We start from the raw sequence: 13,014 nt of genomic DNA, 5'->3' as shown, positions 1-13,014 counted from the left end.
TAGCAACTTTAAGCTTAACGCATACATAAATACACATCCCATGCATTTTATAGATAGATAGATAGACAGATAGATAGATAGATAGATAGATAGATAGATAGATAGATAGATAGATAGATAGACAGATAGATAGATAAAAAATCTATTTACAAAGAAACAATCCATGCATGAATGTTAAAATAAATTAAGAGTAAAAACTCAATATTTGAAATTCATTTGCTCTGTATCCAAAAATATTTAAGGTTAAATGCTGATATGTTAGCAATCTTCTTTTTTATCACAAATATTATTATTACTGCATTATTACTACAACAAATGTTAGCACTGTGCAGGACCTATCCTTTTCTGCATACACAGCAAATTAATTTTTGTATTGAACTCTTTTTGGGGAAAATAATTTTATGACTTGAAATCATGTTTCATGTGGACTCAAGAAAAAGCAGGATCCTCCTTTTCTAAAGTAGAAATAACCCTACTGGGCAGGTGACGCTCCCACTGGCCCACATTTCTCTCACCCTGATTTAGGGTCATTCTTATTGTAGAGCCCGGATCACTGCACTACACTGACTGTGGGTCAGAGGTCACGGATCTCACCTTGGTCCATGGCTATGTTGTATTTGTCAGAGTAGCGCTTGCGGATGGGTCCCATGCTGTGCAGGCTGGTGGGTATGATGACGGAGGGCATCTGGGGGAGTGATGTGAGGGGTGTAGACGGGGCTGTGGCACTCTGGGAAAGACTCATAGAGGGACTGGTCTTGGGAATGGTTGCCTTGGCAAGCGTGAGGTTGGACACCAGATTCACCTAATAACAACAGAAAAAGGGTAATATTTCACCAGCAATCTTCAGTTTATCTTCAGAACTACAGAAATGTGTTTAATCAAACAGAGTAAATGGCAAATAAAGTGACATACTGGCTGAGGGGCAGGTTTGGGCTCAGTAGACTTGACATGGAGGTGGGCCATCATGGCCTGAAGGCGTTCTTTGTCTTTGGCGAGCTGTGTGACAAACACAAACACAACAGAGATGTAGAGTTTTCTGTTGTCTAGCGTTCACATGGTTTTTCTTTATGTGTACATACAGAACAGGAAAAAGATTAGAGCTCAGATTAGAGCAGGATGTTCAACTACATGCAAAGCAGAAAACAAACATTTCTTCAGTCTAATCAGAATTAAATACACCATATCAAAAACCAGTTCCGTTTGGACGCAAAAGCAATTGTGTTGAGTGTTTGTAAAGCCTTACCTGCAGTTCCAGCTGCTGAACGACCTGCATCTGAACTCTGCACTGCGCTGTGCTCTTGTCATCCAGAGCATGTTCACTGTTCAAATGCCTGAAAAACACAACACACATATGCAGACGTTCAGGAGAAGGACTGTCATTAAAACACATCTTTCATTTTTTTTCTCTTGCACTCTGAATCACCAGTGTATGAAATGTGCTGTATAAATAAACTTGCCTTGTCCTGGCCAAGGTTGACTAAGAATATAAGTCTAGTTTAATTAACAAAAATTTTAATCAGGAGAATACTACAATATTACAGTTATAGTTTGATTCATTTAAGCAATTGAACTGATGATGAACTGGCCAAAAATAACTAAACAAATAAAAGTATTTGCTTTTTTGTTTAATTTGGGTGTTGGTAAGATTAAGTTTTTGAAAATCCCTTATTTTCATGAAGGCTGCATTTACCAAAAAAACAGTAAAAAGTGCAATATTGTGAAATATTATTACAATTTTAACACACTTTAAAAAGTAATTTATTTCTGTGATCAAAGCTGAATTTTCAGCATCATTACTCCAGTCTTCAGTCATATGATCCTTCAGAAATCATTCTAATATGCTGATTTGCTGCTCAAGAAATATTTATCAATGTTATTTTTATTTTTTTTTATGTTGAAGTATTTTTTGTGGAAACTATGATATATCTTGTTCAAGATTTTTATATAAAAAAAAAGTTTAAAAGAACAGCATTTATTGGAAATAAAACTCTCTTGTAACATTAAGTTGAACAAAACTGACAGTAATAGCATTTGTAATGCATCACTGCTGAAGTAAAATATTAATTGTTTAAAAAGTCTTCTAAACTTTTATAGTGTTTTTATAAGCTTAATAATGCATATTGTTGCTACGATTATGATTTCAACATCACCTCCCAAACATGCAATGTGAATGAGTTTGAATAAATGTTTAAAAACAATGAATTCAAAAGAATGATTTGATCGTATATCATTAATTACTAATCAACATGAATGTACAGGATGCAATATTACTATTAAGAAGTAGAGGGCGCTGTGTTCAAAGAAAATCTGTGCAAGGCTTTCATCAAACCAACTTTCTCAAACAACTCCTCCTCTAACAACAACAAAAAAAAATATATATAAACAAACATTTCTTTATCTGTCCAACCCATAACTTGCTTTTGAGAACATATATCCATGAAAGAGTCTCCTTGACAATACAGTACTGAATTTACTATTGAATAAAGAGACGGAGATTCTGACAATCTGAAAAACTAAAATAATACAATTTTCGTGATTACGTCATATTTGGGAATGAAAAATGCTTATCACAAAAGCTACGTGCCTCATTCTCAGGTACGGCACATGAATCTCAGTGTGATGTGATAGTTTGGAACATGTTTATAATAGTACAACTGTGCCTGAGCTGAGGAACAAAGGCAGTGTTGTGGCAATAGACAGGGCGGGGCCTCGGACTGGGAGCAGGGGTCAGGGTCAGTGGAAGGGGCACAGATAAACATCCTCCTGTTGTTTGTTTTGGGAGAGATGGCCAGGATCACCATGGGTACTCTGTTTATCAGTGCACTGAGCTCAACCCTGAGGGGCCCACGGCTGCAACGCCACAGGGGAGAGAGAAAGAAAGAGTGAAAGAGAGAAGGAAAAGGAAAGAAAATAAAGAGACATGGGCAGAATATACATATATACAAGTAAATGGAGGTTTGAGACAGTGGAAGGAGTGAATAGGGACAAATAATACAAGTAAACAGAGTGAAAGGGAAAGAACCACATAAAATGAGCTGTAAAAAAGGCAGCAAGCTCACTCAGAAATGATAATTAGATTACAGCTCCTCCTCACAGATCTGCAAACAGGACAAACAGCATAATAAAATGCAGAGGATGAGAGCTGCTGACTCACTTGAGGAATGACTGGAAGTCTCCGAACACAGCATCGCAGCCCGGCCACTTGCATACGCCGTGGCTGTATAAAGGATGGGCACCCTGGGAACGACTCTCCTGAGAACTGAAGCAAAAACAAACAATAAATGCAGAATCTGAAGCATTCCTGTCGTGTACTTTTTAAAGGTTAATAGTACAGTATTGCACTGGACAATGCCACTATCATGTACTATGTTGTGACACTGTGCAACTATTGGCGCTTTTCCACTGTGTGGTATGACTCAGCCTGGCACGGCTCGGCACGGTTTGCATTCCCACTGCAGTTTAGTACCGCTTTAAGTGGGCGGGATTATACACGTTGCAGCAAAGGGTTGAGCGACTTCCTGAAAAACTTTTTCATTCTGCGTTGCCCCATCAAGCTCTCTCTAGATCCACTCCTCAGCTATCAACGAGAGGAATGTCCACAGACCACAAAACAGCCATTATTTTTTGATTGTTTAAAAAAGGTGCGCTTGTTCAAATCAATTGTGTTCATTCAAAAAAAAAAAGAAAAAAAAAAAATGTTGCGCCCGATCCTACGCTGGCTGTGCTGATTTAAATCTAGCGGGTCGGGTGTCTCGTACCACAAGTTCAATGATGCAGGTAGTGACGATTCTCTCCGGCCAATCATTGACCAGCAGGGTTTATTCATCACATTTTGGTAACTGTACAGCTGTACCCAGTGGAAAACCCCCAAAAGTGAACCGTACTGTACCGTACCATGCAGTGGAAAAGCGCCATATGTGACCCATAGGGCTCAGCTCCTTCCATTTCAACCCAAATTACACTACTACACTTTCATTTGTTCTTGAGCAATCTCTCATGCCATGATGATGTCAAGAAGTTGTGCATCTCACAAAGCCTGTCTAAAATGTTTGCCATTTTTCACCCTTTTTTTGCATCAATCTTTCAATACGGCAATCGAGATTTTTAGGTATCTGCATTAATTTCTATTTCCTACAGTTACTTTAAAAGAAAGAAGAAAACTAGCATACATTCTAAAACCAGAGTTTCTCACTGTGGTCAGAGATGCTTCTAAGAGTAAGGTATGGAAAAAAAGATGAAGCAAACTGCAAGAAAAGACTGCACCTGATACTGCAGATTCATGCTTTCCGCTGAGTGTCTTTCCACTTGACGGGCTTGTTTTCAATTACAATATTTCGATATTGTGATGCATCTTGTTGTAAAGCATGAATCACAGAGTGTGCAGTATCGTTAAAGAACTAGTCATGCAGCTCTATTTAAGATTGTCTGCATTGTTTGTTTTTTTTCCTCCAGAAGTATCATTATTAATGCAGCACAATTACTATGATGTGATAACTAGTGATAACTATGTGTATGGTAGTATGCTGACATGATAGTAACAGCTGATTGTTTTTTATTTTTATTATATATTTTTTATAATTATATAAATAAAGTATTTTTCACTAACTTTTTGGGGTCGGCCAGATTTAATGTTTTTGAAAGAAGCCTCTTATGCTCACCAAGGCTGCATTTATTTGATCAAAAACAGACAAAAACAGAAAAAATATCTTACTTATAAAACATGTAATTTATTGTTGTGACTCCAGTCTTCAGCTTCACAATCCTTTAAACATTCTAATACACTGATTTCTTTTTACCAATGCTGAAAACAATTGTACTGCTTAATAGTTTTATGGAAACCTTGATAAATTCTTTCCAGGATTCTCTGATGAACAGAAAGTTTCAAAGAACAGCATTTATTTGAAACAGAAATCTTGTGTAACATTACAAATATACACTATTTATTGTCCCTTTTGATCTGTCCTTGCAGAATAAAAGTATTTATTTCTGACCCTGAACTTTTGAAGTGTAGTTTAGCAACCTATTTTTAAAAGGGGGGGGGGGGGGTTTTGTCAGATGTTTTCATAAAGCTCTATTCTTCGACTCAGAACCAGCTGACAAACTAGCTAGACATGTTTAGGATTTTGTATCAAACAGTGGACTGTTTGAGAAAGTGATTTATTTTTGTATTTTAAAAAATGCCAAGAATGCTTTATTTGTTTGGGATCAGGCAAGGTTGTGTCCTTTGACCCATGACGTTCTCCTTTTTGTCGCCTAAGAGAGCCCTGTGTGTCTCTGCCAGAGGATTCCTTCCCTTACACCAAAACAAAGAGAGAAAGCATCTACAGTGGGGCATCTTTTTTCTCTCAGTGCTTGAACACAACCCCAGCCTAGGCAAATGACTCACACTTGACAAATTAAAACAGACTTTGTTATTTCCATCCGTATAAGACACTGAACAACCAAAGAAGCTAGCAAGCAGACACAATAAAACGAATATGAGCAATGAACTGTTTGTTCTTGCAGATGGGGCTCTGAAGATCCCAGCCCAATGTTAAATGCTCACCTCTCAAGAATAAGCACTCAACGTTATAGTAGTATACATATCAAAATGCAGCATGGCAGATTTTAAAGGATTGATTACATTTCATCCCTCACTCCATCAGCGGGAAAGTGTGTTTGCATGTCACTCAGTAAGCCAGAAGGAGAGATGGATAGATGATGCCCGCATGTTGTGGTCTTCTAGAAGGGGTGAAGGGTTTGTTCTCTGGTGCCAGCGGCTGCACTTAAGGTTTTAGTTGCAGGCGTCTCTCTGGCGGGCAGGAGTTTACATGACACATGAAACTGACCACAGTCCTTGAGCTCTCACCCTCCACCAATATCATGCAAACAATCACAGGCAGGCCATAAGAAGGCTCTGCTGACAATACAGACCAAATCAATGCAACGCTAGGAGGACACAATGGCACCTACTGTAATCTGAGCATTTACTGTTAACAGGGTAGTGTGGTATAGCGGTTAAGACTCAGGGCTGGGGATCCAGAAGGTTGTTGGTTCTTGACCCCAATTTCTCCACTTCACACATTTTTGGAAACAAGTTCAAGCATGTCCACATGCAGCAACATATTATATAGGCAATGTTCACACAGTGAGTGTTTAAAGACTGACAACAGTCAAGTCCTTCTGACAAACATATAGACAAACAGGTTTAAACCTCGACAAACATGGGAATGGAGGTGTGTTCATGTATGTATATGAAGAAATGCCCACAGGGAAGCATTGACACTGACTGTCACCTTTCACACAGACACAAAGACAAATGCCTTTAAAGACACTTGACATTTGTTAACAGTATTCTTCCAATACAACATACTGTTTTAGGGACCTCCCACAACCTGACTGGTTTGACTACTCATCAAATACTAAATTTCAGTGAGATAAATACTCTAAGAAAATTATAATCTTGTAATTAAGACCATTTTGTCACTAATATAATATGTAATAATTATTTTAGATTTTAATACATTTAATAAAAATGTATTCCTGTGATGCAAACCTGAATATTCAGCAGCAATTTTCATGCTTCAGAAATCATTCTAATATGCTCATTTGTTGCTCAAGAAACATTTCTTATAATCAATGTTGAAAAGAGTTGTGCTGCTTAATATTTCTGTGGAAAATTGATCTTTTTTTCTAAACAAAGTTTAAAAGAAGAGCATTATTTGAAACAGAAATGCTTTGTAACAAATGTCTTTGCTGTCTTTTTTTGATTAATTTAAAAGTAATAATTTCTTCCAAATAACAACAACAAATATTTTACTGGTTTGGATTCTTGCTGATTGGTTAAGGTAACATTTTGGCTGTACCTTGAGGTCTTATTGGTTGGTATGCTCTAAAACTATGGCTTTGAATGTCTGCAGTGATGCCTAGATTCACTCTGATAATGAAAATACTGTTAGTGTAAAATGCGCAGTGTCAATCTGTAATATAAAGTAATAATGAGAACACTACTGAAACAGAATGTGGTAAATTCTTTGTGCCTTACTTGCTGGTGTTTCAGCGTGTTGTTACAGGAGTGCATTAACAAGAGTGCATTAACAACTAGAGTTACACATTCTGACTAACACAGTCAAGTTAACTTGTGCATTTGGATTTATTTTGTGCAGATGCATGAGGCAATGTTTATGTTGGGCACATATCTGATTAATCTCATATAGGATACATTTGGTGAGTAAATTAACCTGCTACTGAAGAGCTTCAGTTTCCTGTTGTTCATTCACTATTGATCGCTCAATTTTAACATTAGGAGCGAGTGAGCATCAAGTGCAAATATCAAGTATTTTTAAGAACAACACACATCTTACTTCTAAACAAAAATAAATAAAAGGCACAAACCCAAAAAAAAAAAAACACAAGAAAAAAAAAAAAAAAAAGTTTAACGATGATGAAGTACCTGTCTCTCCGGCTGGGCCGGTGCACATGGTGTCCATTAGTGCTGGAGTGGTGGTTGAGGATCTGAGTTTTGGGAGGAGAAGGGGATTTGTCTCCTCTCCTCTTCTCCTCCTGTCGTGCATCTGCCGTCTCTTTCCACAGCTGCTGAAGCTCAGCAGGGATCAAGCCTGTGAGTGAGACACTGCCCTCATTAGATCACTAGAAAACTAATAAGACCTCTGTATCTATGATTTAATTTCTCCATTCAATCACCCATTAACCTCTGAAATAAGTAATTGTCAGAAAACCAGCGGAAGTGGCATTATGAAATAGTCCCACACAGAGCTATACTCCAGACTATCCGCTTAGCACGTTATTTATTTGATTAGTTAATTAGTTAAATAAAAACTAGACATGTTGTCCACTGAGGTTGGCCTGCTATTTATTTTATGTCGGACGAAAAAAAGACACTGACAGTTCTTTAAAGGGCATAGAATTTGTCAGTGTGTTTTCGTTTGTCATGTAAATTTGTTATTTAAGTGAAAAATATTTAGTGTAGGCCTATTGATTTTATTCTTTTTTATTTATATAATTTTATTCTGTTTTTCTGTTCTCAGAAGCGGTGCAGGTGCATGATAACTTGACGATGTGTGAATCCAGGTTCTGTTGTTCTGTATGCTGCTGTTTGCATGTTAAAATAAACTTTTTTAATGGGTCACACACAGACATACACTCATCCATTCTATTTTTATTTAAAGCTGCAGTCCGTAAATTTTGCCTCTTTGTCGTCAACTCTGTTTGAAAGCCTGCAACTGCAGCTGTTTGCAGAATTATCTTTGCTGCGTGGGTTATACTCTGGAATGGCTCCCATGTGAACGAATCTAATGTTTTGAGGAATATGTGTTTCAGTCAGTCACCGCACGGTGTGGATATTTACTGTACTTCGCAATCACAGATTCTAGCCTTCGTATTGGAATATATGATCCAAATAAGAATTTTCACAGTATATTGTCATCTGAACAATGCTTGACACGCTTTTTCTGACCAACTGAGAAAAAAAAGCATTACAATAAATCATGCTAACAATGGTGATTAAATCTAAAGATCGGTTAGCTCATATCACATCAAACCATGCAAATGATTATTATTGTTATACATTTTTCTCAAATTATTAAATGTTAACAACATCAGCATTGCCTATAGAGTGTATTAGCATGTAGATTTCAATTTTTGTACAGTCTAATCTCGAATTGTCATACCATTCGAATTTCATATAAAAAAAATTATTTTAACTCAAAAAGCAAATTATGCTCCCTTCGAACCAGTTGTCTTTAAAATACACATCTTGTGTAATCCCAGGCAAACTGTAATCAGAAACACATTTAAAACTGGAATATAATTGAATTTCATTCACATGCGTTTCATGAACACATAATCCTCACTGGATAACGATCCGTGATCAAAATGAAAAATTTTATTATTCTAGCTGCTGTGAGAAAAGATTATAGACAATCTGCCACCTGCAGGATCCTCACATGCGATAGCCAACTAGTAGGGACAACTTCATGTTTACAGACATGACGTAACGATGTGGCAGCATGCTCCAATTTCCCGCAAATCCTACCAGTACAACTCAAATTAGAAAACATTATTATAAGCTACCCGTTGTGAATCGGGCTAAAGTAAGGCAATATTTTTGAATCCTGGCTGGTTATGTACTTGCTCATATATTGATCTGGATAATTTTTAACCAAAAAAAAAAAAAGTTACGAACTGCAGCTTTAATGGCCTACTAATTTACTATTGTAATCTTATTAGTTAACAGTTAATGTTCGGATAACAAGCAATGGTTGTTGGTAGGGATGTCAAATTTCGATTATTTCCATGATCGATCGTCGTTTAAATTAACGATCAATTAATCGATTAATCGTTAACCATAATGCTGCAAAATGCTCTATTGCAGGCACGCAGTCACCGGCATGACAGGATGTGCAAAAGCCACACACAGACACAACGCTTTCTCACTTGAATTAAAGGGGTTTTAGTCTGAATAAAATGCTAGTAGCATGATTCTAAAATGAATAGATGTGATTATGATGATTTTATAAAACGAAGAGGGCGCGCCATACTTTTGAGGTAATTTTAGTTTGTTGACCGTTTCCAATCCCGCACGGAGACCGCTGAACGCGCCTCTTTAAATGGTTTTGTGGTGCTCGTTGTTGTATTTTAAAACACAACTGCAATGTTTTCAACTGACATTATGGTATTTAAAATAAAATTATCCCAACTGTGGCGCTTGTGTGGCTGCGCTGCGCAGTAAGTGAACTACATCGGCGCTGCTGCAGCAAAACACACTGTTGCTCACATTAATTTGATCCTGCTGGATTCTGTCCTAGAAAATGTCAGATTTTTAATTTTTGCGTTCCGGTAGGCCTATTTGTTTTTAAAAATCCGGCATACAGTGCATTAGATCGTGACAGTGCATGCGTGCATACGAGGACGAGCGAGCGCGGCTTTGGCCAGATTTATTTGGAGGTTATTGCTCATATCTCATTCGGCACAAATCCAAATCTTTCCATATTCGCAATGTATTTGAATGTTAAACTATTATTAATAATGTAAACTAGGCTTGTACTTTACATGCATTCGCATATAGACGGAAAAGATCATCCTCTTCACATGAGCAAAAACGTCCTTGGCATAACAGCAGGGTGAACCGGTATACTAGGGTCTATTTAAACTGACCAGTGTAACCTTTTAAATGTTTAGTTGACTATTTTATTTTGATAATGAACCGACTGCGATGTAAGTTTGAATCGCTAGAATATACGTATGCAGCAGGCTCCGGCGCGATCGAAACAGCTGAGACATAAAAAAAAAAAAAACCTTTTCTGCAAAAGTGTTTCCTTTCATTTGTGCGCACACAATAAAAACAGAAGGTTTGTGCTCTTTTAAAATAAAGCAAACAAACAGAATGCGTTGTCATCCTTTTTCTTTTCTTTCAGTGAACTTATGCAGCCCAGCCACACTTCTGTTTTAAATCCGTTATCTTAATTATTTAAGTCATATATTTCGCATATAAAAAAAAAAAAAAAAAAAAAATTATGAAAACAAATTGTTATTTTTATGTTGGGCCTATTACTTAGGCTACATAGGCTATATGTTTTCCTTAAAGCATCCCATTTTGTCCCAGGGCTTGAGAACCTGTGCCCTAGTTAGGTCAATGCAGAAACTTGTGAACGATGCTCGGCGTCACCGTTTAGTGACATCACTGAATGCGCGTGGGAAAACGTATTGTGTCGGTCACAGCGCCTATTAATCACTGTTTTGAATCCAGCAATTATTTATTTACAAATTATAAGCTCTGATTATGACAAGTGTGGTATAAAAGCTTTGTTTATTAGAGGAATAATAGGAAATGTTAGATCGCGACCGTGCCTCTGGATGCGTTCGAGCCCATAGCCTTCATTTACGCGGCTTCTTTCTGGTTTGCCGGTTAGTCACGAATTTCCACAAATTCAATAACATATAGGCATTGTTTCTTTTCCTAAATCTTCACAGTCTAACCCTCTAATTTCGCAGGTTTATTTTATTATGTTTCACTTTTAATAACTGTTTTCGCATCTCTTACTGTGGTAAACATGGGAAGGGAAATCAAAGATTTAATGAATTAAGAATTCGTTCGATTTATTAATTTGTTCCATTATTTCACTTAAAGCATGGGTTATTTAGGGAACACAATTAATGAAACATGGACAGTTGCCACAAATTAATAAGTCACAGGAACGAATTAACAAGTTGTAGGAGTGAATAGACTACCTGTCCTGTGTCCCACAGCCCTGCAAAGCGCACGATATGAAACCGTTATCTGATGAAATGATTAGTTACTACATTTCTATTGCTTTTTATGTTGAAGAACTTTGATGTTGTTTCTATTTTAATGTACTTTAAAGTTCAAATCACATTAAAAGCTTAATTTGTCCATTGTGAATGAATGATGATGCATTTATACCGTCACCGTCACTCAGAGCCGCTCGCACGTGTTTTGCGCATGAGCCGCACGCAGCCCAACATTAAAGCGGTTAACCGACCATCGACAGCCTTAATCGATTGCATCTCTTATCGACAATTAATCGATCATCGATTAATCGTTGACATCCCTAGTTGTCGGTCAGGAAAATTAACTGAAATGAGCATCCCTAGTGAGGGGTTCTTACCTTGGGCCAGTGTACTGGTGAGAGCTGACGGGACAGACAACAGGCCCTGTCTCTGCAGGTTGAGCAGGTGCTGCTGTTGAATGGAGAGTAACTGCTGCTGTATAGCCATCTGCTGGGCCATTATCTGCTGTAAGAAATACAGAGACAGACACTTGACACTCACAGTACAGTCACTGCCTGTCTCTTCATTCACTCATAGCATCGTCGCACAGCCGGCACTTTCACACAAGTGAGTAAAGCTACAGACACCACAGCTGGTGTCTTTACTCACTCGCAGTTCAGTCGCACAAAGCCAACAAAAGACAGAAATGTGGCAAGTGGAAATCTGGCACAGATTGCAATAAATGGCTCTGATGGTCCTCTGGGGTATATTGTTATGCTGTTACCTCTTTACTGGGTTTCCCGGCATGACGTTGCTGCAGGAGCTGCAGGTGGAGATCCTCTTGCTGTTTCTTATAGAACTCCTGAAGCTGTTGCTGAGAAAACATTAACACCAAAAACAAGTCACGTATCGATCCAAGGTATTTTACACACTAGTGAGGGACTAATATATTTTTTGAGACATTTTTAGCTTACATGTGCGGGGAGTTGAGGACCACAGCCCTGAGTCTCTTTTAGTAACTACTTACACTAAATGATATTTTATTGTTATTGCAGTACTGCAGATGCAAAGCTGCACCGCACTAATGTGTGTATGTACCTGCTGTAACATGAGGGCCTGTTGTTGCTGCAGTAACAGTTGGAGCTGCTGGGGGCTCAGGACCTGCTGCTGAAGGATCTGCTGCATCTGCTGAGGGGTGATGGCCTGAGGAGTTATCATCCCCACTGATACAGCCACCTAGAGATACACACATACAAACGCTTCATTATTTACCATGCAGTAGCTGTTTATTAGGTTTACCCTGATATCAAAAATTTAGTAGCCGATACCAATACCAGTGAAATTTCAGGACTGTCATGATACCGTAACAAAATCGAATATGCTTTTATTACATTGTAAAATCATAATTTAAATATTTATAAAAAAAAAAAAAAAAAAAAAAAAAAAAAAAAAAACATTGATTCAAGCTTTTCCAATTAAACAATCTGTAATAAAGATGAATAAAAAAAGTAAATTACCAAAAAGTAACCAAATTTGAAAAACTACTAAAATTATTGCTGTAGTCTTGATCATTAGTGATAATATATTAGAGCTGCACGATTATGACAAAAATGTCATAATTGTCGATTATTCCCTTGAAATTGTAATTGAGATTATTAATTATGATTATCACAATTTACATTGAATGATGTTTATACCATTGTTTGATGCAACAGCATGCCGTATTTTTATATGAAAATAAACAATCTGTAAACACTAACTGAAAAACTTTAAGTGCTTTTCTAT

At 37.4% G+C, this 13,014-nt stretch overlaps 1 protein-coding gene across 5 annotated transcripts in view; it reads right to left on the bottom strand.

The window, feature by feature from the left end:
* foxp1a (forkhead box P1a) overlaps nucleotides 1–13,014 on the bottom strand; it is a 49,390-nt gene that overhangs the window by 4,292 nt on the left and 32,084 nt on the right. For 4 of the 5 annotated variants that reach the window (XM_042751211.1, XM_042751214.1, XM_042751213.1 and 1 more), the window contains 8 exons: nucleotides 12,328–12,465; nucleotides 12,014–12,103; nucleotides 11,628–11,754; nucleotides 7,433–7,598; nucleotides 3,155–3,259; nucleotides 1,244–1,331; nucleotides 913–996; nucleotides 595–802 (listed from right to left, as the gene is read on the bottom strand). In XM_042751211.1, coding sequence (XP_042607145.1) covers nucleotides 595–802; nucleotides 913–996; nucleotides 1,244–1,331; nucleotides 3,155–3,259; nucleotides 7,433–7,598; nucleotides 11,628–11,754; nucleotides 12,014–12,103; nucleotides 12,328–12,465 — 1,006 coding nt within the window. The remainder of the gene's footprint in view (nucleotides 1–594; nucleotides 803–912; nucleotides 997–1,243; nucleotides 1,332–3,154; nucleotides 3,260–7,432; nucleotides 7,599–11,627; nucleotides 11,755–12,013; nucleotides 12,104–12,327; nucleotides 12,466–13,014) is intronic. The other variant, XM_042751212.1, reaches the window with a different exon arrangement.

This window comes from Cyprinus carpio, chromosome B23 (assembly GCF_018340385.1).
Source record: "Cyprinus carpio isolate SPL01 chromosome B23, ASM1834038v1, whole genome shotgun sequence".
NCBI classification, from domain to species: Eukaryota; Metazoa; Chordata; class Actinopteri; order Cypriniformes; family Cyprinidae; genus Cyprinus; species Cyprinus carpio.
The sequence above is the reverse complement of the archived record's forward strand: the minus strand, read 5'-3'. Positions and strand labels throughout refer to the sequence as shown.